Here is a 23424-nt window from a genome sequence, read left to right on the forward strand (position 1 = left end):
CAGTGTGAACTATAACCAGATATATAAAGTATGTAGAACAGATAATGGAGCTATATTTTTTTAAATGGGATCATCTTGAGAACTAACAACCATTAGTTTTAAATTTGTTTTTAGAATTGCAGGAAAATGGCTTTAAAAAGGTGAAATGTTCTCTCTGCCCCATGGCAAAATGTGTAGCTTTAAAACAGCCAAATGTTGAAATCTGTTTCATACATCCTCAGTGTTAAACAGTAGCTTTAAGGACCAAATTAGTTCAACAGTAGCAGACACTAGTCATTGAATATACATTGTTTGGTCTTCTGTTTTTACTAATAGTGAAGAAACAACGGTTTCATGATTGCAATACGAGTGCATTTTTATGGAAACCGTACTGTATTGTCCCCATCGCCTCAATCTCGTATTATTATGCACATAGATTTTGCCAAGACACCTGTGACCTGCTGCTGCATATTGTTGTCATGACATTTTTTCTGGCAATGTATTATGCATCAGCTGCTGTTCAAATCTCCATAAAAGCTAATGGCCTCTGGCACTGTTGTTGTGAGTAGTCTGCTGAGACACTGTAGGAGTGACACTACCGATTTGGCTTAGAGGTGTAGACTTGTGTTCAGTGTTTCCACTCTTCATTTAGCAGCGTTGGCCCTCAGCTGAATTTGTTGGCACCGCTTCAAAATATACTGTGTTCAAAACATTAAGAACATCTGCTCTTTCCATGACAGACTGACCAGGTGAATCCACGGGCTAGCTATGATCCCTTATTGATGGCACTTGTTAAAGCCACTTCAATCAGTGTAGGTAAGTGGTCACCAACCAGTCAATAGCCAAACAATAAAACCTTGCTTTCCTATTTTTTTTAATGGTGCGAGGTGCACCGGATTCAGCTGCCCTGCGCGCCGGGTAGGCGAAGTGTTCCCATTTTTAAAAAAAATAATTTAATGTATCTAAAGGAACGAACTCTGCCTTCCCGGCGGGCCTGGAGAGCAAGCAAGTGCACCTATAGGCCTAGCGCTGGCCAATCGGATTTCTCAGATTATCATGCAGTAACCTACGTAGCATGTGTAAAATAAAGATTCCTCGAGCGCACTGAATACTATGAAATTTCAAGACTTTTATAACCATAACTAGAGACCGTCAATTAATACAATAAAGAGCTGTTGTTTTTGAGTGATGGTTACTTTCACACTTTATATAATTCAACCAGCACTGCCGCTGCAATGAATGAGTAGGAATGTGTATCGATAGGCTTATGCTAGTATTATTATTTGCTTAGGTCTTTTTCAATATCGTGGAAAATGTCACTTTCTTTGTTCATAGGAGTAACAACATGAATTTGTGCATGAGACAGAAATAATGCGGTGCAACTCGAGTTGTGCCATCAGCTGGAAGATAATGTCCCCTCTTCGGTCAGTGCCTTTGAATGGGCTATGTTAGTAGGTGCCAGGTGCACCGGTTTTTGTCAAGAACTGTAATGCAGCTGGGTTTTTCACGCCCAACAGTTTCCCTTGTGTATCAAGAATGGTCCACCACCCAAAGCACATCCAGCCAACTTAACACAAGTGTGGGAAGCATTGGAGTCAACATGGGCCAGCATCCCTGTGGAACGCTTTCGACACCTTGTTGAGTACATGCCCCGACGAATTGAGGCTGTTTTGAGGGTAAAAGGGGGTGCAACTCCAATATTAGGAAGATGTTCTTAATGTTTGGAATACTCTGTGTCTATTTCTGGCGAGATACACTTTTAAATGGATAGTCATTGGCTCAGTGACGAAGTCTATGGCAACAGCTAGCATGTCATTGCGCTAGCGCTAGTAGCACCCCCTCCTCCCTTTACCACCACTGCTGAAAACAATCCTATGGGAAACACTGGTGTTACTTGGCCTAGTTATGAGAAATGCATTAATGCTATTATTTTGCATAAAAATGGTGTAAACATTCAAAGCAGTTGGTTTAGGCAAAGCAGTCCATACTTTCAGCTTGTCCTAAAGCATTAAGTAGGCCCTTCTTGACACACAATTACCCTAACCGTTGTGCCTTGGCTGAATCCGGGTCTGCATCAACCCTTCAGATGTGCTTGTGTTCACTGGGAGTTATGATGATGCTGATCCTAGATCTGTGCCCTGTTTTACACCCATAGCGAATGTTCAGATGCTTTCTCTTAACCTGTAAATGTCTGTGGAGGCATTAAGGTCATGAGCCCATGCACACACACTGTTAGGTGTGTGCGGGGCACACGTCCCTTTAATATTTTAGGCATGATGGGAAACCCTAGGACTGTTGTGTAATGGCACTAGGCCTGGGGTAGGGTAGGCATGGAGGAGTGGATAATGGGACATGCATGTTAGAGCAACAACGTGTCTCAACACGCCTGACACAGGCATGTTCCACAGCAGAAGCAGTGTTATTCAACAGGGGATAATGAAAGAGAGGGGTCGTGTTAGCACTGGGCTGCCAAGTCAGGTAGTTTCTTTTTACTTTCTAAAAAACACACAGGTTTAGGCCTATATAGAATTGTTCAGGTTGGACAATCAGCAGGTTTGGTGAAAACGGCCTATTTCATATCAAAATTATTCAATTGAACGAAACGCTGATGATTTGCTGTGCTATATAATCAACAGCCCTCGTCCCTGTTTCCTCAACCTTTTCTGTAGGATTCTCTCTGGAACTTCGTCCCAAATTACCTGTGGTCAAAAGTAGCACACTACATAGGGAATAGGGTTCCGTTTGGGACACACTCTTGGTCATTCTGTGTCAACTAAAAGTCCGAGAGCCAGGCAGTTTTGTTGTTTCACTCATAAGGTTGTGTGTGTGGTGGGATGATACTGGTGGAGGTTCAGTCGTCCTCAGTATCGGGCTCATTGGTTTTGTAGGTTTAACGTATCATTTATTTGCACCAAAGAGAACCAGTCATAAACAACAAAGATTAAAAAAAAATAAAAAATAAAAATCAAATTCTCACATGCGCTGAATACAACAGGTAAATGCTTACTTGCAAGCCCTTAACCAACAATGCAGTTTTAAATAAATACCCACCCCCCCAAAAAACAATTGATAATGAAGTAGATGTGGTTGGAAGCCCAAGGGCTTATATAAAAAGCGATATACAATACATAAGTAAAAAAATTAATAAAGGTTTGTTATAATAGATAACAAAACCCTCATCATAAATGTACAAATTAACCTATCAGAAATCATTTATAAGGGCTTAAATCCAGCATGTCTGTATAGATGCCATCCTCTGCACCAATGTACCTGACCAGGTAAGGTATTGAACTCAAAATGGCAATATCTCGCTGAGCTAAAGCCAAGGTTTTAGTTCTGGGAACCAAAATGTATGTTTAAGTCTCAGCTAGCCAGGCATGGTTAGGGTACCCATCATGCGAGCATAGTTTTTCCGCAAACTTTTTTCATTGGCCAGAATGTTCCTGCCTGCCTTTGGTCTTTGGGAACATTTAACCCATTGTTGGAGTGGTGACTCCAGTATCTTGTCAGTATATACCACCATCTTTGTCAGAGATGCTTTGTGTATATGGCCCCTGGTCCAAAGTCCTTTCTATCTCCTGCTTCAGTGGTGACCTAGTGTGCAGGTAGTGGTGGTAGGTCAGTTCAACCAAGATCTACATGACAAACTTGCAACAAAAAAATTCAAGGAACTCATTTGTGAATATATATATATATTTTTTAATAATAGCGTTTGTGTACCTAACACAGGTTAGGTGAAAAAAGTGGTTAACCAGAATGCACTGTCGGAGACCTTTGTTAGACTGCATTTGTTTTCTCTTCAGATTGGAATTGTCATGTAGGCCTAGTGTATGAAGCTGGCTGCTTCTAAATATTGATTTCTGTCAGGCTGTGTTGTGGTCAGTCATCGCATGCACACGGCAATGATGAGCTAGCTAGCGACACTATATATACAAAGTATGTGGACACCCCTTCAAATGAGTGGATTTGGCTATTTCAGCCACACCTTTTGCTGACAGGTGTATAAAATCAAGCACACCGCCATGCATTCTCCATAGACAAACATTGGCAGTAGAATGGCCTTACTGAATAGCTGTGACTTTCAACGTGGCGCAGTCATAGGATGCCACCTTTTCCAACAAGTCAGTTTGTCAAATTTCTGCCCTGCTAGTGAGTTAGTGCTGTTTTTGTGAAGTGGAAAGGTCTGGGAGCAACAACGACTCAATCGTGAAGTGGTAGACCACACGAGCTCACAGAACGGGACCACTGAGTGCTGTAGCGCAAAAAAATGGTCTGTCCTTGGTTGTAACACTTACTGAGTTTCAAACTGCCTCTGGAAACAATGTCATCAGAACTGGTCGTGGGGAGCTTCATGAAATGGGTTTCCATGTCCGAGCAGCCGCACGCACACAAGCCTAAGATCACCATGCCAACAGTTGGCTGGAGTGGTGTAAAGCTCGCTGCCATTGGACTGTGGCGCAGTGGATATGCGTGTTCTCTGGAGTGATGAGTCACATTTCACCATCTGGCAGTCCGACGGACGAATCTGGGAGAACGCTACCTGCCTGAATGCATATTGCAAACTAACGTTTGGTGGAGGAATAATGGTCTGGGGCTGTTCATGTTTCGGGCTAGGTTCCAGTGAAGGGAAACCTTAACACTACAGCATAAAATGACATTCTAGACAATTCTGTGCTATCAACTTAGTGGCAACAGTTTGGTAAAGGCCCATTTACGGTTTCATCATGACAATGCTCCCGTGCACAAAGCGAGGTCCATACAGAAATGGGTTTGTTGAGCTGTGGAAGAACTTGACTGGCATACACATAGCCCTGACCTTAACCACATCGAACACCTTTGGAATGAATTGGAATGCCAACTGCGAGCCAGGCCTATTCGCCCAACGTCAGTGCCCAACCTCACTAATGCTGTTGTGGCTGAATGCTGCTGGGACTTGCTTCCAATGTTACAGCGTCTAGTGGAATGCCTTCCCAGAAGAGTGGAGGCTGTTAGTCCCCCCCACCCCCTTTGCTGCAGTAACTCCACATTAATGCCCTTGTTTTTGTAATGAGATGTTTGACAAACAGGTGTCCACATTTTGGTCATGTAGTGTATCTACCTGAGTGAGCCTTCATCCAGAGAAAGGAGACTGAGCAGATATTTGAATGTTAATGTTTATTTGATGGCTGCCACGCTCTGTGCTCCTTGAGCCTGATTTCAAAGTGTTTACAATTGTATTCGTTCAGCAGGCTCTAATCAGGAGAGTCAGTGTCTGAGACTCTTTTTTTCCCTTTAAAAAAAAAAAAAAAAACTTTCACTCATTCTCTAGTTAAGTGGCTGGGTTTTTGTTATTTTGCCTACAGCACGTGCTGTGAATTTGTCTTTGTTCTGTGTATTTTGTCAAGCAGTGAAAATTAATTTCCTCATGTGAGTGGATAATGAATCTGACTCCCTCTCCCACTCTCTCTTCCCCCCCCCCCCCCCCCCCCCCACCCAGATGTCCCTCCGGCTGAGCAGGAAAAGTTGTTTGTCCAGAAGCTGCGTCAGTGCTGCGTCCTGTTTGACTTTTTGTCGGACCCTCTGAGCGACCTGAAATGGAAGGAGGTGAAGCGGGCAGCGCTCAGCGAGATGGTGGAGTACATCACCCACAACAGGAACGTCATCACAGAGCCCATCTACCCAGAGGTGGTGCACGTGGTCAGTAGACACAGTGAAGAATGCCTTGGTTTTAATTATTAGTGTACACTGTACCAAAACATTTTTAAACATAAAAGGGAAAGAAAAGTGTTTGTTAGTACTCCCTCCCTCTTTTGGACCTGTTTTGCTTATTTTTGATTCCTGGTTTATACAACCCTTCTACACTATCATGCTGTTTTTCTTCTTCCGTTGATTGTGTGGTGCACATAGGCCTAGTCAGTGAAGAAGGCCCTCTGGTGACATTGATGTATTGTCCTTAGGGGTGTGAACGTTTAAAAGTTAAAACGTTTAAACGAAGTTGGGACCCGTTATGTTAAAAAAAATAATTAACTGAAAAACGTTTTAATAAAAAATAAATGTAAAAAAATCACAGTTCAGTTATAAAAACATCTGTGTTTATAGATTATCATAACATATGACCGCCAGCCTGCCTTCTCCTGCCTCTCTCTCGCGCCAGCCTGCCTTCTCCTGCCTCTCTCTCGCGCTGGCCTGCCTTCTCCTGCCTCTCTCACACGCTGGCCTGCCTGCTCTGTCTCTTGGCTAGCGGTTTTAAGACTTCGGTCTGTTGCGAATAGAATATCCTAGCCTATTGTGGCACCTACAGCTTTGGGCCAGTCTTGCGAGCATGGGGTAGCCTACTCTAGGGTTGGGCGGTATCTGGATCTTCATATCCTGACCTTCATACACAAGAAGCGCTATTTCTTTCCAGACCATAATATAGACCATAAAAATATGTAATATCTTCACACAAAACAATTGTAAGCAGCAGGGATCTTGATCCAGGAGGCGATTGATTGTCTCTGCTGTAAAAAACAACAGCTTGATCTTGCAAGCTAGCTACTTAGCTAACAAGTTCGCAAACCAAATGCGTAGTTGGAGACTCGAGCTGGAGATATTTTATTTGGCATATCTTAGATGGTTATTATAATATATTTTTATAAATTTTACGTTATTGAAAACCATAGTCAGTATTTCAAAATGCCCTGGTAAACGTTATAACTGGTATACCCTCCAAGCCTAGCCTACTCATTTTTTTTTTTGCCTCATATGAAATCACAGTAGGCTACCAGTAGCCTGTTTCGATTCCGCTTTTCAGACAATGGAATGTGGCCCCTTGAAAGCGCTGCGGCATGTTTGTCTGTTAGGGTAGTCTACACTATGTAAAAAAAATAAAAAAAAATGCTCACACGAAACCTTCTCTAGTGAGATGAACTGACATTTACTTGTCTTTAAAGGAATTACTGCTTCTGAAGCAGTACTCAAGTCCATCACTAGGCAACCAGAACTGTCAATCATAATATCGAGCTACTGCGCGAAGCCGGCTCGCCTGCTGCCTGCTCGCAGACTACTCACTCCTAAAAAAGTACTTTAAAGTTTGTTAAATACCATGACTTACCAATACATTTTAGTATTTAACACATCTAGCTACCATACCATTAAACTGCATAAATAACACAGCAGTGTTTATTGTTGTCAGGGAAAAAATACAGAACATTTTACGCCGAAGCAGAATTCTACAGTCGTGGCCAAAAGTTTTGAGAATGACACAAATATACATTTTCACAAAGTCTGCTGCCTCAGTTTGTATGATGGCAATTTGCATATACTCCAGAATGTTATGGAGAGTGATGAGATGAATTGCAATTAATTGCAAAACGCCTCTTTGCCATGCTAATTAACTGAATCCCCCAAAAACATTTCCACTGCATTTCAGCCCTGCCACAAAAGGACCAGCTGACATCATGTCAGTGATTCTCTCGTTAACACAGGTGTGAGTGTTGACGAGGACAAGGCTGGAGATCACTCTGTCATGCTGATTGAGTTCGAATAACAGACTGGAAGCTTCAAAAGGAGGGTGGTGCTTGGAATCATTGTTCTTCCTCTGTCAACCATGATTACCTTCAAGGAAACACGTGCCATCATCATTGTTTTGCACAAAAAGGGCTTCACAGGCAAGGATATTGCTGCCAGTAAGGTTGCACCTTAATCAACCATTTATCGGATCATCAAGAACTTCAAGGAGAGCGGTTCAATTGTTGTGAAGAAGGCTTCAGGGCGCCCAAGAAAGTCCAGCAAGCGCCAGGGCCATCTCCTAAAGTTAATTCCGCTGCGGGATCGGGGCACCACCAGTATAGAGCTTGCTCCGGAATGGCAGCAGGCAGGTGTGAGTGCATCTGCACGCACAGTGAGGCAAAGACTTTTGGAGGTTGGTCTGGTGTCAAGAAGGGCAGCAAAGAAGCCACTTTTCTCCCGGAAAAACAACAGGGACAGACTGATATTCTGCAAAAGGTACAGGGATTGGACTGCTGAGGACTGCGATAAAGTCAATCCCCTTTCCGATTGTTTGGGGCATCTGGAAAAAAGCGACCATCAGTCCTGTGTCATGCCAACAGTAAAGCATCCTGAGACCATTCATGTGTGGGGTTGCTTCTCAGCCAAGGGAGTGGGCTCACTCACAATTTTGCCTAAGAACACAGCCATGAATAAAGAATGGTACCAACACATCCTCTGAGGGCAACTTCTCACAACCATACAGGAACAGTTTGGTGATGAACAATGCCTTTTCCAGCATGATGGAGCACCTTGCCATAAGGCAAAAGTGATAACTAAGTGGCTCGGAACAAAAAATCAATATTTTGGGTCCATGGCCAGGAAACTCCCCAGACCTTAATCCCATTAAGGTGGTCAAATCCTTGTGGTCAAATCCTCAAGAGGCGGGTAGACAAACAAGACCCCACAAATTCTGACAAACTCCAAGCATTGATTATGCAAGAATGGGCTGCCATCAGTCAGGTTGTGGCCCAGAAGTTAGACAGCATGCCAGGGTGGATTGCAGAGGTCTTGAAAAAGGGTCAACACTGCAAATATTGACTCTTTGCATCAATGTAATTGTCAATAAAAGACTTTGACACTCATGAAATGCTTGTAATTATACTTCAGTATTCCATAGTATTCCATCTGAAGACACTGAAGCAGCAAACTTTGTGGAAATTCATATTTGTCATTCTCAAAACTTTTGGCCACGACTGTACTGTCTGAAAAGGTACAGACCTGATGCGGCACTTTTTTAAACTGTTAAGTTATCAATTGTCGCTATCGACATATAACGCATCTACAGTAATATGTCTGTAAAGGGTTGTGGTAGATATAACTTCATCACCCGGACCTAGTTCTTCATACATACGTAATAGAACCATTCTGTATTGTAAAAGTGGAATTTTGTAATTAATTTAACCATGATTCTTATCGTTTTAACAAATGTTTTTTTTATTTATACATTAAGTCACATTTTACATTTGTCACATCCCTCATTGTCCTCAAACTTGCTTTTAATGGTCACCAAAGACGACGACTGATGGTTTTTTTGCAAAACATTTAGTGTCCATAGGCCCCACAACCATTTTGTGTAGGCTTCTGTCTCTCTGGCTTGAGTGAATTCCTAACCCTGCTATTCTCAAGTGGTCATGAAAGCTATAAGCCATTTCAATCAATTAAACTGTCACAGAAGCTTTCAAATGCATATTCCACATACCACAAAGTTTCCGCATTTCTCAGTCTCACGTTTTTTGTCGAGGGTGCCTTTGGCAGAAATTCTTCAAGTTATTTCAGTTCTAGTTAGGCTAGATGTTTTCTTTTATAGTTCCCGAGGCATAGGCGCGTCCCATTCCCTACCAGGTGAACTCTGTGAAACCAGGGCATTGCAGAGAGTGGAACTGCTTTACACTCACTGAACTTGAATCTGTTACCCAGAGTCAGAGGCGAGGCCGACTTTGTTATTCTATAGTACAGCTAGCAGTAGGCCTATTGTCTACCTAGCTAGCCATTATCAGCCAAGGGCTAGCACTGTGGGCTCAATATCTGTGTTACGCCACATATGACTGAAATCGGATTGGTGTGAAAATCTGAACTCATCCTTTGTGGTTTCGTCATCATGGGCTCACCTACCTCTGTAACAGATATACATGGCTGGGGATGTGATGTGTCGTGGTGCTGCCTGCCTGCCGGCCAGCCAGGTCTGAATTAAAACAGGCTTTGATGTTTATCAAAGCAGGAAACCAAGGATGATCAAGGTGCAAATGTCCCTTCGTTCTCCTGATCCTGCCTCTATTTGATCAGTGCAGCAGAAAATGCAAGGCCGCTGCCAAATCAGCATAAGAATATACTCTTGGTTTACTTTAGTTCTCCCCTTCCTGAGTCTTTCACTTTGATGTGTTCACTGCTTTTAACATCAAAGTGTTGACGAGGCGGACTCTAAAGGGTGTGTTCTTTATGGTTAGATAGACCACGATGGGCGGCTCTGAGGGGGCGCCCAATTGATAAGTGCACTATTGTTACAGACCGTATCAGAAGCGCTCCAAAACAAATGTTACATTGATAATATAGTCAAGTGAGTGCATTTTAACTCAACCTGCTGGGGGGGGGGTGTCTAGTGTTATCTGAAAGGTGAGAATGAATGGGAATTATATAGCGCTTTTCTACAAACTAAGGTACTCAAAGCGCTTTACATGGTAAGGAGAGAAACTCACCTCCTCCACCACTCACCTGGGGGATGCACGGCAACCATTTTGTGAATGATGAAATTGGGCCAGGTTGGGAATTTTGCCTTATCACCGGGGTTAAAACACCTACTCTTATGATTAGTGCCATGGGATTTTTTACAACCGCAGAGAGTCAGTACATCCATTTAACGTCCCATCCGAAAGACTGCATCCTATGCAGTGCAATATCCCCTTCACTGCCCTGGGATGTCCTTAGACCAGAGAAGAGTGCCCCCTACTGGCCTGCCAATACCACTTCCAGCAGCACCTGGTCTCCCATCCAGGGACCAACCAGGACCGACCCTGCTTAGCTTCAGAGGCAAGCCAGCAGTGGAATGCAGGGTGGTATGCTGCTGGCTTGGAGAGGTGAACAAAAAGAGTAGCCTAAGCTTCGGCTGGTTAAAAAAAAAAATGTCTGCTGCTCATTGAGGGGGGGTCTGGTAAATGTAATCTTAAAGGTCCTGACATCCTCCTCTCTCTGGTTCTACTGGTCTGTGGCTGCGTTGCTTGAAAAAGGTTTTTAAATGATGAATATGTAAATGATCAAGAAGATGCCGCCTGATGGGTGAAGAAGTCAGCTGGACATCTGTACTGTTCTCTTATATTTAGTTGTATTCACAATACACATGAAACAAAGGGTGTTTCTCAATATGCCTTCTACCCTGCTCCACACCCCCATCCTCAGTCATACATTATGCGAGGCACTACGCACTCCCGTGATATTTCATTACTTTTGACCTTTTTAGAGTAAATTGAGTCATGTCGGCTGCTCCTCTATGCCTGACTTTCCTGGATCACGACTACTCTCAGCTGTTATACGTCAAACATTTGTAGATTTAAACGTCTGAGTCGGTTTAATATTCCAATATTGTCAGTAAAGCAAATGATCTACATAGACTAGTGTTGCATGGTATAACGGTACCAGGGTAATATCATGGTACCAAAACCTCATGGTACTTATGATACCAACATTTTAGAATCCGTAGTACTGTTTCATAAGATACTACCACATTTTTGTTGTTGTCCCTACCGATCTGAAGAACCCGCTGACGCCTGTTGATGAAATCCTAATAGTCAGTTTTGTTTAGAAATTCAGTTGAATTTAAGCAACATTAACTAGACTCTTGTATGCGCCAGTCCAATAATGTCCGCTTCACTTTCATGCGCCTATCACATGGCAGCTGTAATCAGCCAGCCGGCAGCTGGATCCCCTTCCAGCCATCACTCACCTGCATCTCTGTCTGGTCTTCCTGCGGCATTTATTCCTCCATCAATTCTTTTTAAATATAGCCGTGATGGCGTGTGGGGATGTGATGGCGTGTGGGGATGTGATGGCGTGTGGGGATGTGATGGCGAGTGGGGATGCAGTCTTGTTACATTTGATACATTGGAGCAGACATTTAACAAAAGTAACAAGCTAGCTAACTTCAGCAAGAGACAACTTGTTTTTACTTTATGCATTAGCTTGCAACATACTTTATCATTAATATATTAGCGTAGACAATGACCATACTTGTTTACTATCAATAGGTAATTTGCTAGTGCTGTAACTAAGTTGTTAACCCTCATGATCCATGGTTAGAAAGCTGACCAAGTTAGTTGGCTAGCTAAGTTATCACTCGTCATGATCCATGGCTGCATGGGCTACTACACAGCCTGCAAGTACTCTGTGAAAACGTGAATATAATCTGGTACTAGCTACGCTACAAATACTTACAGAAGTCGGGAGACGAGATGTTCGTGCCTCAGTCACCTCAGCACAACTATGCCCTGTAAAGCGTTACTGCCTGTAAGACTCAATCTGCTGCGAGCCAGCCAGTCTAATGGCAATACAGACGACACAAGACTACATCAACTTTTAACTTCGGAATGATCAGCTAGCTATATGTGAATCGTAATAATCTAGCTAGCCAGCTAGTTTAAAAGGCAAAAATGACCGATAACCGATGTTATGCAATCTAGATGACTAGCTGTCAGTTCTTCGTGGCTAGCTAGTTACCAATTGTTTGTGGCCAGTTGGACATATTGACTTACTATGATGTTGCACAATGGGTTAGGCAGGTAAACGTGCCAAAATGAACACGATGTATTTTTTAACGTATCAAGATAAAATATTGTAGCCCGGCAACATAAGAGATGTGAATGGGCAACAGTTCATTCTCAAGTCAGTTTATTTCCTCTCTTCAGCCCAAAATAATGGCTTCCTTTGATTTCAATAATTTTTGCGTTTTTTATGTGGTTGCGTCATATTTCTGTGCATACGTTCCGTTGAAGCTTGCAGCGATGCATACTTCAAAATGTTTTCTCCAACGTGTGCGCAGAGCATGGTAGTATTCATTTTGAGACTGGAGTTGGCCAACCATTGACACATGCTTGGGATAGTTCTTCCAATAGCCCTTATGGTAATAATATGAAGTGCTGTGTCGTGACCTGCCTGTGTCTGTCCTTCAGTTTGCAGTGAACATGTTCAGGACATTGCCTCCATCATCCAACCCCACAGGGGCTGAGTTTGACCCCGAGGAGGATGAGCCCACGCTAGAGGCCGCGTGGCCACACCTCCAGGTAAACATGCACAGTCACGCACAGTCACACAAACAAGCAAATGAATACGCGTGCCGTTTCATACCACTGATGTGTACACCTCTGTTCTTTCTCCAGCTCGTCTACGAGTTCTTCCTCCGGTTTCTGGAGTCTCCAGACTTTCAACCAAATGTGGCCAAGAAGTATATCGACCAGAAATTTGTAATGCAGGTAGCTAAGCGCTGGACCTTTCTCACTGGAAGTAAATTAACAGGATGTGAGATTGTGAGAGTACTTTGTGATCTAAGGTCACCTGCTGCATTGTCTCCACAGCTATTAGACCTGTTTGACAGTGAAGACCCCAGGGAAAGGGACTTTCTGAAGACCACTCTGCATCGCATCTACGGAAAGTTCCTGGGCCTGAGAGCGTACATCAGGAAACAGATCAATAACATATTCTATAAGTGAGTAAATGGTCATAATACTGTACTATGAAATTGTATTGTCATACACTGAGTGTACAAAACATTAAGAACACCTGCTCTTTCCATGACAGACTGATCAGGTGATTCCAGGTGAAAGCTACAGTATGATCCCTTATTGATGTCACCTGTTAAATCCACTTGAATCAGTGTAGATGAAGGGGAGGAGACAGGTTATAGAAGGATGTTTAAGCCTTGAGACAGTTGAGACATTCAATGGGCAGGACCAAAGATTTAAGGGCCTTTGAACGGGGAGACACTTAACATGGCGTATGCCAATGTTTAAATGACCATTTATTGAACTGCTCTGTTCTGCTTTTGATATTGTCATTTGTTCCCAGGTTCATTTATGAAACAGAACGTCATAACGGAATAGCAGAGTTATTGGAAATATTAGGAAGGTATGTTGTTCTTTAATCGCTTTTGTGCCTATATTGTTTTGTGTTGATCAGAAGAATTACATTGCTGATCACAACCTTCAAATCCTTTTATCTGTTTGCAGCATAATCAATGGCTTTGCCTTACCGTTGAAAGAGGAGCACAAGATCTTCCTGTTGAAAGTGTTGCTGCCTTTACACAAAGTCAAGTCCCTTAGTGTGTATCACCCACAGGTAGCTATCCCTAACAACTCCTTTTGGTTTCAAACACGTTACTGTTAATGACCGTACAGTTAAAGCCTTAGGCATGCTATACAATGTGTTAATATGGCCTATATGTGTTATAGGTTGTAATAAGTGTTTATTAGTTGTATTAAGCGGTGTCGACATGATGGTTGTAGTTAATCTGCTTTTTTGTTTCTGTCTTTTCTAGCTGGCTTATTGCGTGGTGCAGTTTCTAGAGAAGGACAGCACTCTCACAGAACCGGTAAGACATCTTGCTGTTCGCTGTGCAAGAATCACCATTCCCCCATGGAATGCGTGAGATTAGTGCTTTGCTCTAATGCTGGCTTAGTGTTAATGTGTGAATCTTCTCTATAGACAGTGATGGCTCTGTTAAAGGACTGGCCAAAACACACTGACTGGTTAGTTAGACACACAGCTCTGTGGAAGTGACTGGTTAGTTAGACACACAGCTCTGTGGGAGTGACTGGTTAGTTAGACACACAGCTCTGTGGGAGTGACTGGTTAGTTAGACACACAGCTCTGTGGGAGTGACTGGTTAGTTAGACACACAGCTCTGTGGGAGTGACTGGTTAGTTAGACACACAGCTCTGTGGGAGTGACTGGTTAGTTGAGTATTAATGTATGACTCTAATCTTCTCCTGTAGACGGTGATGGCTCTGTTGAAGTACTGGCCGAAGACGCACAGTCCAAAGGAGGTGATGTTCCTCAATGAGCTGGAGGAAATCCTGGACGTCATCGAACCCTCGGAGTTCGTCAAGGTCATGGAGCCTCTCTTCAGACAGCTGGCCAAGTGTGTGTCCAGCCCTCACTTCCAGGTGTGTGTTTGATCTGGTGGAACTCATGCAGTGTGTGTTGCGCATGTCCAGGCTTGTGTGTGGTTCTGTGCTATGGTGTGGCCTGACCAGGTATCCCTCTCTCTCTGTGTGTGTGTGTGTGTGTGTGTGTGTGTGTGTGTGTATCAGGTGGCAGAGAGAGCGCTGTACTACTGGAACAATGAGTACATCATGAGTCTGATCAGTGACAATGCTGCCAGGATACTCCCTATTATGTTCCCCTCGCTCTACCTCAACTCCAAGACCCACTGGAACAAGTGAGCCACTCTGCTAACAACTACCTAACTACCTGCCACTATGGAGCAGACTCCGTCTCTCTGTTGCTGCCCTGTGAAAGAGAAGTAAACATCGGTCCATATGTATGGTTAATGTGTGTGTGCAGGACGATCCACGGTCTGATATACAACGCCCTGAAGCTCTTCATGGAGATGAACCAGAAGCTGTTTGATGACTGCACACAGCAGTTCAGAACAGAGAAGAACAAGTAAGACTACTTTACCTCTAAACACACACACACTGAATAAAACCTTTCTCCTAACTGTTCATTCATTTGCAACGTCCACCCACATAGTTTCATTCTACTTCTGTCTCCGCTTAGCAGATTTCATCTTGAAATGACTCTGAAATGTCTGTTCCGTTGTATGTTCCGCTGTCGTTGTCTGATGTCTGTTCCGCTGTCGTTGTCTGATGTCTGTTCCGCTGTCGTTGTCTGATGTCTGTTCCGCTGTCGTTGTTCCGCTGTCGTCGGATCTCTGTTCCGCTGTCGTCTGATCCCGTCTCTCTAAACCTGTTGTTGTGATGTCTGTTCCCCTGTCGTTGTGATCTGTTCCCCTGTCTCCCTAAACCCGTCATTGTCTGATCTCTGTTCCCCCGTTGTCTGATCTCTGTTCCACTGTCTCCCTAAACCTGTTGTGTGTGTGAAGAGAGAAGGCCAAGTGGAAAGAGAGAGAAGAGGCGTGGGTGAAGATTGAGAATCTGGCCAAGTCCAACCCTCAGGTGAGCTCTAAGCATCTTTCCTCGTGTGTTTTAATCCAGCCCCGTTGTCTCTTGCTCTCTCAAACATTTTACATTTTAGGCATTTAGCAGATGCTCTTATCTAGAACGACTAACAGTAGTGAGTGCATATATTTTTGTACTGGTCCCCTGTGGGAATCAAACCCACAACCCTGGTGTTGCAAGCACCATGCTCTACCAACTGAGCCAGTAGTTTTGCCACTAGTCCTCCACCACAGAACAGCCCAGGCAGCACCAGATACATAGGTGTATTCTATGGCTCAGAACCCAACAACCAGAAATCATCTGACTCATCATGGATTTGACCAAATGATCTAAAAAGGTCTATATCATTATCTTTGGTTCTGGGAGTTCCTCACCTCTCTGGCTGGGTTTACTTCCTGGTGTCTCATTATAATCCTACCCTCCTCTCTCTCGGTGTGTTTAGTTCCTGGTGTACGTGGACCCGTCAGACCTGGGTAGTCCTATGGAGACAGACGGACCAATGATGGAGGATGTTAACATCTTGAAGAAGACCATAGAGGAAGAAGCCACACAGGTACTGTGTGTTGGTGGTATGGGGGGGGTGCTATTCCTCTGTCGTCCTCCATGCAGTCAGTGCATTGAATTAGACTGTTCATGTGAAGGTTCAGAGCACAGTCTCCCGAGCTGTATGAAATGTAGCATCAGAATCTGCTGCTTCCTGTTCCACCTTGTTGCAGTTTTCACCCTCTAGAGTCGAAGCCTGGGTGGGGGGTGTTCTAAGCTAACATTATGGAATTGTTTAAGATGGTCCTACCAAGTATCATTTAGCTATTAGATTTGTAATTTAAAGGCCCCTGAAGGTATAGGGTGATGTCGGCGGATGCGGTATTTTGAGACGCAGCACATGCGAAAAAACATATCTCCAGCTGAAACAGTCAGATGTTGATGGGGATTTTTTATTATTATGTTAATTAGATTTCCGCGGGGGTGCAGAAATTGTAGGCTAATGGTTAAGAGGGGTAGAGACAAACATGTAGGAACAGGAGTAGTGCAGCATGGATAGGAGTAGAAGTACGCCATTCACAGCCCTCTCCTCGCCTACTGCCCGGGCTGTGTCATAAATGGCACCATATCCCCTATATAGTGCACTACTTTCAACAGAGCCCTATGGGCCCTGGTACAAAGTAGTGCACTACATAGGGAATAGGGTGCCATTTGGGATGTAGGTTGGAGAGGGACAGGGTCGGGGAGAGTGCTGTGAGTGACGTACTTATCGACAGAATCAGATATCTATAGGCAGGCTCACATTTCTAAGGCAGGGGAGAGCTGACAGTAATGAATACTTTAGTTCATACTATAGTGTACACTTCATACAGGACTACTACATATCTAGGACATGAGGGATTGGGCTGAGTTGGGTATACAATATGAAGCACTTTGAGTTGAGATCTAGTCAAGACGTGATATACCTAGTTAAACGTGCTATTTGAATTCTAGCGGCACTGAGGACTATCAAGGACTAGAGAAGGTTTGTTTAGGTTGATGGACTCTGGATATGTGTAACTGTTCCCCCATCTCTTGGAGAAGAGGATGTGTGATCAGTCTAATGCCTCCATAAGACCAGGTACTACTTCTAGCGATCAAACAATTGGAGGTCATTCATTATCAAAGGTGGGAGCGAGAAACAAGGATGCACCATAGTGCCCACAAAGCTCATCACTAAGCTAAGGACCCTGGGATTAAACACCCTGGGATTAAGCCCCGAGGTGGTAAGGGTAGGCAACACATCTGCCGCGCTGATCCTCAACACGGGGGGCGCCTCAGGGGTGCGTGCTTAGTCCCCTCCTGTACTCCCTGTTTACCCACAACTGCGTGGTCAAGCATGACTCCAACACCATCATTAATCAATCAATCAGATGTATTTATAAAGGCCTTTTTATATCAGCCGATGTCACAAAGTGCTGTACAGAAACCCAGCCTATAACCTCAAACGGCAAGAAATGCAGATGTAGAAGCACGGTGGCTAGGAAACTCCCTAGAAAGGCCCAACGGTGGTAGAATGATCACTGACAACGATGAGACGGCCTATAGGGAGGAGGTCAGAGACCTGGCAGTGTGGTGCCAAGACAACAACCTCTCCCTCAATGTGAGCAAGACGAAGGAGCTGATCGTCCTGTAGGGAGGAGGTCAGAGACCTGGCAGTGTGGTGCCAAGACAACAACCTCTCCCTCAATGTGAGCAAGACGAAGGAGCTGATCGTCCTGTAGGGAGGAGGTCAGAGAACTGGCAGTGTGGTGCCAAGACAACAACCTCTCCCTCAATGTGAGCAAGACAAAGGAGCTGATCGTTAGCTACAGGAAAAGGCGGGCTGAACAGGCCCCCATTCACATCAACAGGGCTGTAGTGGAGCGGGTCAGGAGTTTCAAGTTCCTTGGTGTCCACATCACCAACAAACTAGAATGGTCCAAACACACCAAGACACTGTTCTCTGCTACTTCATGGCAAGTGGTACCAGAGCGCCAAGTCTAGGTCCAAAAGGCTTCATTAGACTACTGAACACATAATCAAATGCCCACCCGGACTATTTACATTGACACCCCCCCCTTTGTTTTTACACTACTGCTACTCGCTGTTTATTATCTATGCATAGTCAGTTTACACCTACCTATAAATGATAAATTACACCTACCTATAAATTACCTTGACTAACCTGTACCCCCACACATTCACTTGGTACATAGTATTTGGTATATAGCCTCATTATTTTTTTGTAACTTTTATTTAAAAAATAAATATATTTAATGTATTTATTACATTTTTTCTTAAACCAACAATGCAGTTCAAGAAATAAAGTTAAGGGCTTGTAAGTAAGCATTTCACGGTAAGGTCTACCTACACCTGTCGTATTCAGCATTTCACGGTAAGGTCTACCTACACCTGTCGTATTCAGCATTTCACGGTAAGGTCTACCTACACCTGTCGTATTCAGCATTTCACGGTAAGGTCTACCTACACCTGTCGTATTCAGCATTTCACGGTAAGGTCTACCTACACCTGTCGTATTCAGCATTTCACGGTAAGGTCTACCTACACCTGTCGTATTCAGCATTTCACGGTAAGGTCTACCTACACCTGTCGTATTCAGCATTTCACGGTAAGGTCTACCTACACCTGTCGTATTCAGCATTTCACGGTAAGGTCTACCTACACCTGTCGTATTCAGCATTTCACGGTAAGGTCTACCTACACCTGTCGTATTCAGCATTTCACGGTAAGGTCTACCTACACCTGTCGTATTCAGCATTTCACGGTAAGGTCTACCTACACCTGTCGTATTCAGCATTTCACGGTAAGGTCTACCTACACCTGTCGTATTCAGCATTTCACGGTAAGGTCTACCTACACCTGTCGTATTCAGCATTTCACGGTAAGGTCTACCTACACCTGTCGTATTCAGCATTTCACGGTAAGGTCTACCTACACCTGTCGTATTCAGCATTTCACGGTAAGGTCTACCTACACCTGTCGTATTCAGCATTTCACGGTAAGGTCTACCTACACCTGTCGTATTCAGCATTTCACGGTAAGGTCTACCTACACCTGTCGTATTCGGCATTTCACGGTAAGGTCTACCTACACCTGTCGTATTCGGCATTTCACGGTAAGGTCTACCTACACCTGTCGTATTCGGCATTTCACGGTAAGGTCTACCTACACCTGTCGTATTCGGCATTTCACGGTAAGGTCTACCTACACCTGTCGTATTCGGCATTTCACGGTAAGGTCTACCTACACCTGTCGTATTCAGCATTTCACGGTAAGGTCTACCTACACCTGTCGTATTCAGCATTTCACGGTAAGGTCTACCTACACCTGTCGTATTCAGCATTTCACGGTAAGGTCTACCTTCACCTGTCGTATTCGGCGCGTGTGATAAATTAGATTTGATTTAGCTACTTAGCTGGGATCCTTAAGGGTGAAACATTTAGGTCCGTCTGGGATATTAGAACAAAAGTTCCTGCTAACAAAGAAGCAGTAGTTTTTTCCTCTGTCACTGCATGTGCAATATAACAGCAGAATAAGTGATCATCTTCTTTTCCCTAAACTGCACCTCACGTCCACAAAGTTAAAAAAAATAAGTCTCTGGGACAGACAGTCGCGATGCTTCCCCTAACGCAGACTTCAACTTCAACTGTCGGTGACTAAGAGTCCAACGCTTATGCAAATTAGCAGCGGCTTAATAACAATCAGGGAAGGGAGGGGCTAGCTAGCTTAGACACCGCGCTGAATAGGCTAACAGCCAGCGGAATGTCGTACATGCCATTTGGAGAATACTTCCACGGTTCCTTACTACTTTGTAGATTTTGGTTTGACTGGAGTGTAACTGTTCTCCCTCTCCCCCAATAGCTCCAGAGGAAGGAGCGTAAGGAGCGTCCGCTGGTCAGGAGGAAGTCTGAGCTGCCTCAGGACATCTCTACTGTCAAGGCCCTGGAGACGCACCGGAGGGCCAATGATATGGTCACACCACACGACGGACACTAAAGACACACACACGTACAGACAGTCTCTCTCACACACACACAAACAAACACACACATACAGTCGCACACACACGTGTACAGACAGTCACACATACAGTCAGACACCACATACTGACAGACAGACCAGCCCCGGGGGGCCCAGAACAGTCCAGCACAGACAAGGTCCAGAATAGAACAAAACAGAATGGCCTGGCTGAAAGAAGCTGCAGCTCAAACAACTCCACCAGTCCAACTCTGAAGTGTTCCCCAGTTCGCTCCAGCCCTGCCAGGAGATGTCAATGGCACAGGACTGTATGGCATGACCACCAAACATGACATTGTTCCCCTCGCCCGCCCTCCCTCTCTCTGTCTTGTAAAAGCAGTGCTGTTCCCTTCTGGTCATTTTTCTCAGGTCTTCTGTTATTGTTTTAATTTGGTTTCTTTCTGTTTTTCTCTCATCCTCATTCTAGATGTCATGTGCACTGGCAATAGGACTGGCAGACAGACATGTATTATAGATGCATACTGTACGTAATGGGCAAAGGAAGAAGCAGTTTAGTCTCCTCTCTCAGCATAGAGAGGAAAGCACAGTCCTTCTCTCTCATGTTTATTCTTTGTTGCCTAGTTACTGCTGCTATTGCCATAAGCGTAATTTTTCTCTTGTTTCTTGTGTTCTGCTAGGATTGATTTGATGGGAGGGGAATTATTGGGGACCGTCAAGAGACGTAATAAAGTTGTGGCTCTAAATGTGCTTGGCTGAGTGAAAGGGGGGTTCTTCTGTCCACTGGACATCAGCTGGTCTGTACAGACCTAGTTTGGTGCCAACCTCACTCTTGCTTTTTCTCGCTTTTTAAAAAACGTATCCGCCCTTTCTTAGCTGTATGATATTGTATGCAATAAGTTGTCCCAGGTTGCAGTGTGTTTGGTTGGTTCGAACAATGGTTAATGGTTTTCTAAGACTGAGGGCACAGCACATCAATTGTTTTCTGGATCCGCTAGAGTTCACTGTCCATGTGAACACGCCAATCTCATTCCCTGTCGGTCTGTTTTTGTCTTCATTCATAATCAGTATTGATCAAGACATCCAAGTCATGTTAGTGTTGTGAAAAGTGTGGTCCGTGTTCTAGTTCAGTGTTTAGACTCCCTTTGAGCTGTAGTGTGTGAGGAGCTGTACTGGGCTACACACAGAGGAATACCTGCTCCTCACAACCAAGACCCCTCTCTTTCTGATGTTGCTTTTCTACGTTGGGAAGTAGTAGCCTAGTTCAGTCATATAAAGATAATTCTGTCTGTAGTCAGTCAAAATTCATCACAAGCCTTTCCTTTCATAGTGCCTTTATTGAACACGCGGCTAAACTGAGAGTAGAATAGCAGTGTTATGTGAATGCAGAACCATGTTCAATTTAGCATTAGCTTCCCAACAGACCAGAGAGACGCACGTTGAAACACAATGACACACACCCACAGAGTATTTAGTATGTATTTAGGGCCATGTTTGGTGTAAAATGCATACGAGCTGGTTTTTGTTAAATCTACAAAGCAGATCAATGATTGTGGTCAAGCTAGAGAGGAGTGGGTAAGCCCCAAAGACTTAACATAGAAGCACTTCCTGATAAAACTTGAAGAATAAAAACCCAAGATCCAAAATGAATGAATCATTCGTGCTGTCTGGTCTGAGTTACGTCAGTTCCTCTGTGTGCCTGATGAAAAAGGTGTAGAGAAGGATGCTTCTCATTCAACCTGATCTTATTACCCCACGCCCTGTTCCATTTAGGATGTCCCCCAAATGGCACCTTATTCTAGAGCCCGATGGACCGTGATCGAAAGAAGTGCACTATATAGGAAATAGTGTGCCATTTTTAAGATGTAGGCAGAGTATTGATGTGATACAACACCATTGTTTGAGTCCCCAGACAGACATGCACTCTGGCTGTATCCCTGTAGAGAAGCTCTGTGTGTGAGACACTACTTCTGGATGTGTGCAGGGTCTTTTCCATTGCCTGCAAAAACTCTGATGTTCAGATTGAATGTGCAAATTGTAAATATACTACTATTACTATCACGATGTTTCACTGTCTCTTTCTAGATTATTTTCTTTGTCTTAAATTTATGGTGAATGTTATTCTTTATGCCACCCCCCCAACTATTTTGCTGTAAAATTACTAAAAGGAGGTATAGAGTGCTTTTATAGATGGCACAAACAAAACTGGATGGCACCAGGGTTTGGGTTAATTTAGGAAGTCATCTGAAATACAAATGTTCCTCATTGCTTCACAGAGGAGAATTGTAATTTCAGTTGACTGAATGTGAATGGATCCCTGGCTGTTCCCAGTGTCCTGAGAGCAGAGAGGACTCTGGTGGTGACTGTTGTTCTTCATCAAATTGCTTTAATATTGTAGCCTCTGGCGCTCTCTATTTTACATACAGTGCATTCGGAAAGTATTCAGACCCCTTGACTTTTTCCACATTTTGTTACGTTACAGCCTAATTCTAAAATGTATTAAGTTGTTTTCCCCCTTATCAATCTACTCACAATACCCCATAATGACAAAGCAGAAAGTTTTTTAGAAATTTGGGCAAATTTGTATAAAAAAACAAAAAGAAGCTATCACATTTACATAAGTATTCAGACCCTTTACTCGGTACTTTGTTGAAGCACCTTTAGCAGTGATTACAGCCTTCAGTCTTCTTGGGTATGACGCTACCAGCCTGGCACACCTGTATTTGGGGAGATTCTCCCATTCTTCTCTGCAGATCCTCTCAAGCTGTCAGGTTGGATGGGGAGCATTGCTGCACAGCTATTTTCAGGTCTCTCCAGAGATGTTCGATTGGGTTAAAGTCCGGGCTCTGGTTGGGCCACTCAAGGACATTGAGACTTGTCCCGACGCCACTCCTGCATTGTCTTGGCTGTGTGCTTAGGGTCGTGGTCCTGCTGGAATGTGAACCTTCACCCCAGTCTGAGGTCCTGAGTGCTCTGGAACAGGTTTTCATCAATGATCTCTGTACTTTTCTCTGTTCATCTTTGCCTCAATCCTGACTAGTCTCCCAGTCCCTGCCGCTGAAAAAGATCCCCACAGCATGATGCTGCAACCACCATGCTTCACTGTAGGGATAGTGCCAGGTTTCCTCCAGACGCTTGGTATTCTGGCCAAAGAGGTTGATCTTTGTTTCATCAGAGCAGAGAATTTTCTTTGTCATGGTCTTTAGGTGCTTTATGGCAAACTCCAAGCGGGCTGTCATGTGCCTTTTTACTGAGGAGTGGCTTTCTTCTTGCA

The 23424-nt window shown here is 44.0% G+C and overlaps 1 protein-coding gene across 4 annotated transcripts in view; it reads left to right on the plus strand.

Annotated features, from left to right (window-relative positions):
• The window catches only part of LOC120019136 (serine/threonine-protein phosphatase 2A 56 kDa regulatory subunit gamma isoform-like), a 37636-nt gene extending 15425 nt beyond the window's left edge, over positions 1-22211 (plus strand). For all 4 annotated transcript variants that reach the window (XM_038962411.1, XM_038962412.1, XM_038962414.1 and 1 more), the window contains 13 exons: positions 5456-5655; positions 12645-12755; positions 12852-12944; positions 13047-13177; positions 13537-13596; positions 13698-13806; positions 14006-14059; positions 14463-14633; positions 14781-14908; positions 15034-15135; positions 15575-15647; positions 16093-16203; positions 20037-22211. In XM_038962411.1, coding sequence (XP_038818339.1) covers positions 5456-5655; positions 12645-12755; positions 12852-12944; positions 13047-13177; positions 13537-13596; positions 13698-13806; positions 14006-14059; positions 14463-14633; positions 14781-14908; positions 15034-15135; positions 15575-15647; positions 16093-16203; positions 20037-20171 — 1478 coding nt within the window. In that variant the 3' untranslated portion in view covers positions 20172-22211. The remainder of the gene's footprint in view (positions 1-5455; positions 5656-12644; positions 12756-12851; positions 12945-13046; positions 13178-13536; positions 13597-13697; positions 13807-14005; positions 14060-14462; positions 14634-14780; positions 14909-15033; positions 15136-15574; positions 15648-16092; positions 16204-20036) is intronic.
• The last annotated feature ends 1213 nt before the right edge of the window (positions 22212-23424 follow it).

The sequence above is a fragment of the Salvelinus namaycush genome, chromosome 24 (assembly GCF_016432855.1).
Source record: "Salvelinus namaycush isolate Seneca chromosome 24, SaNama_1.0, whole genome shotgun sequence".
Taxonomy (NCBI): domain Eukaryota; kingdom Metazoa; phylum Chordata; class Actinopteri; order Salmoniformes; family Salmonidae; genus Salvelinus; species Salvelinus namaycush.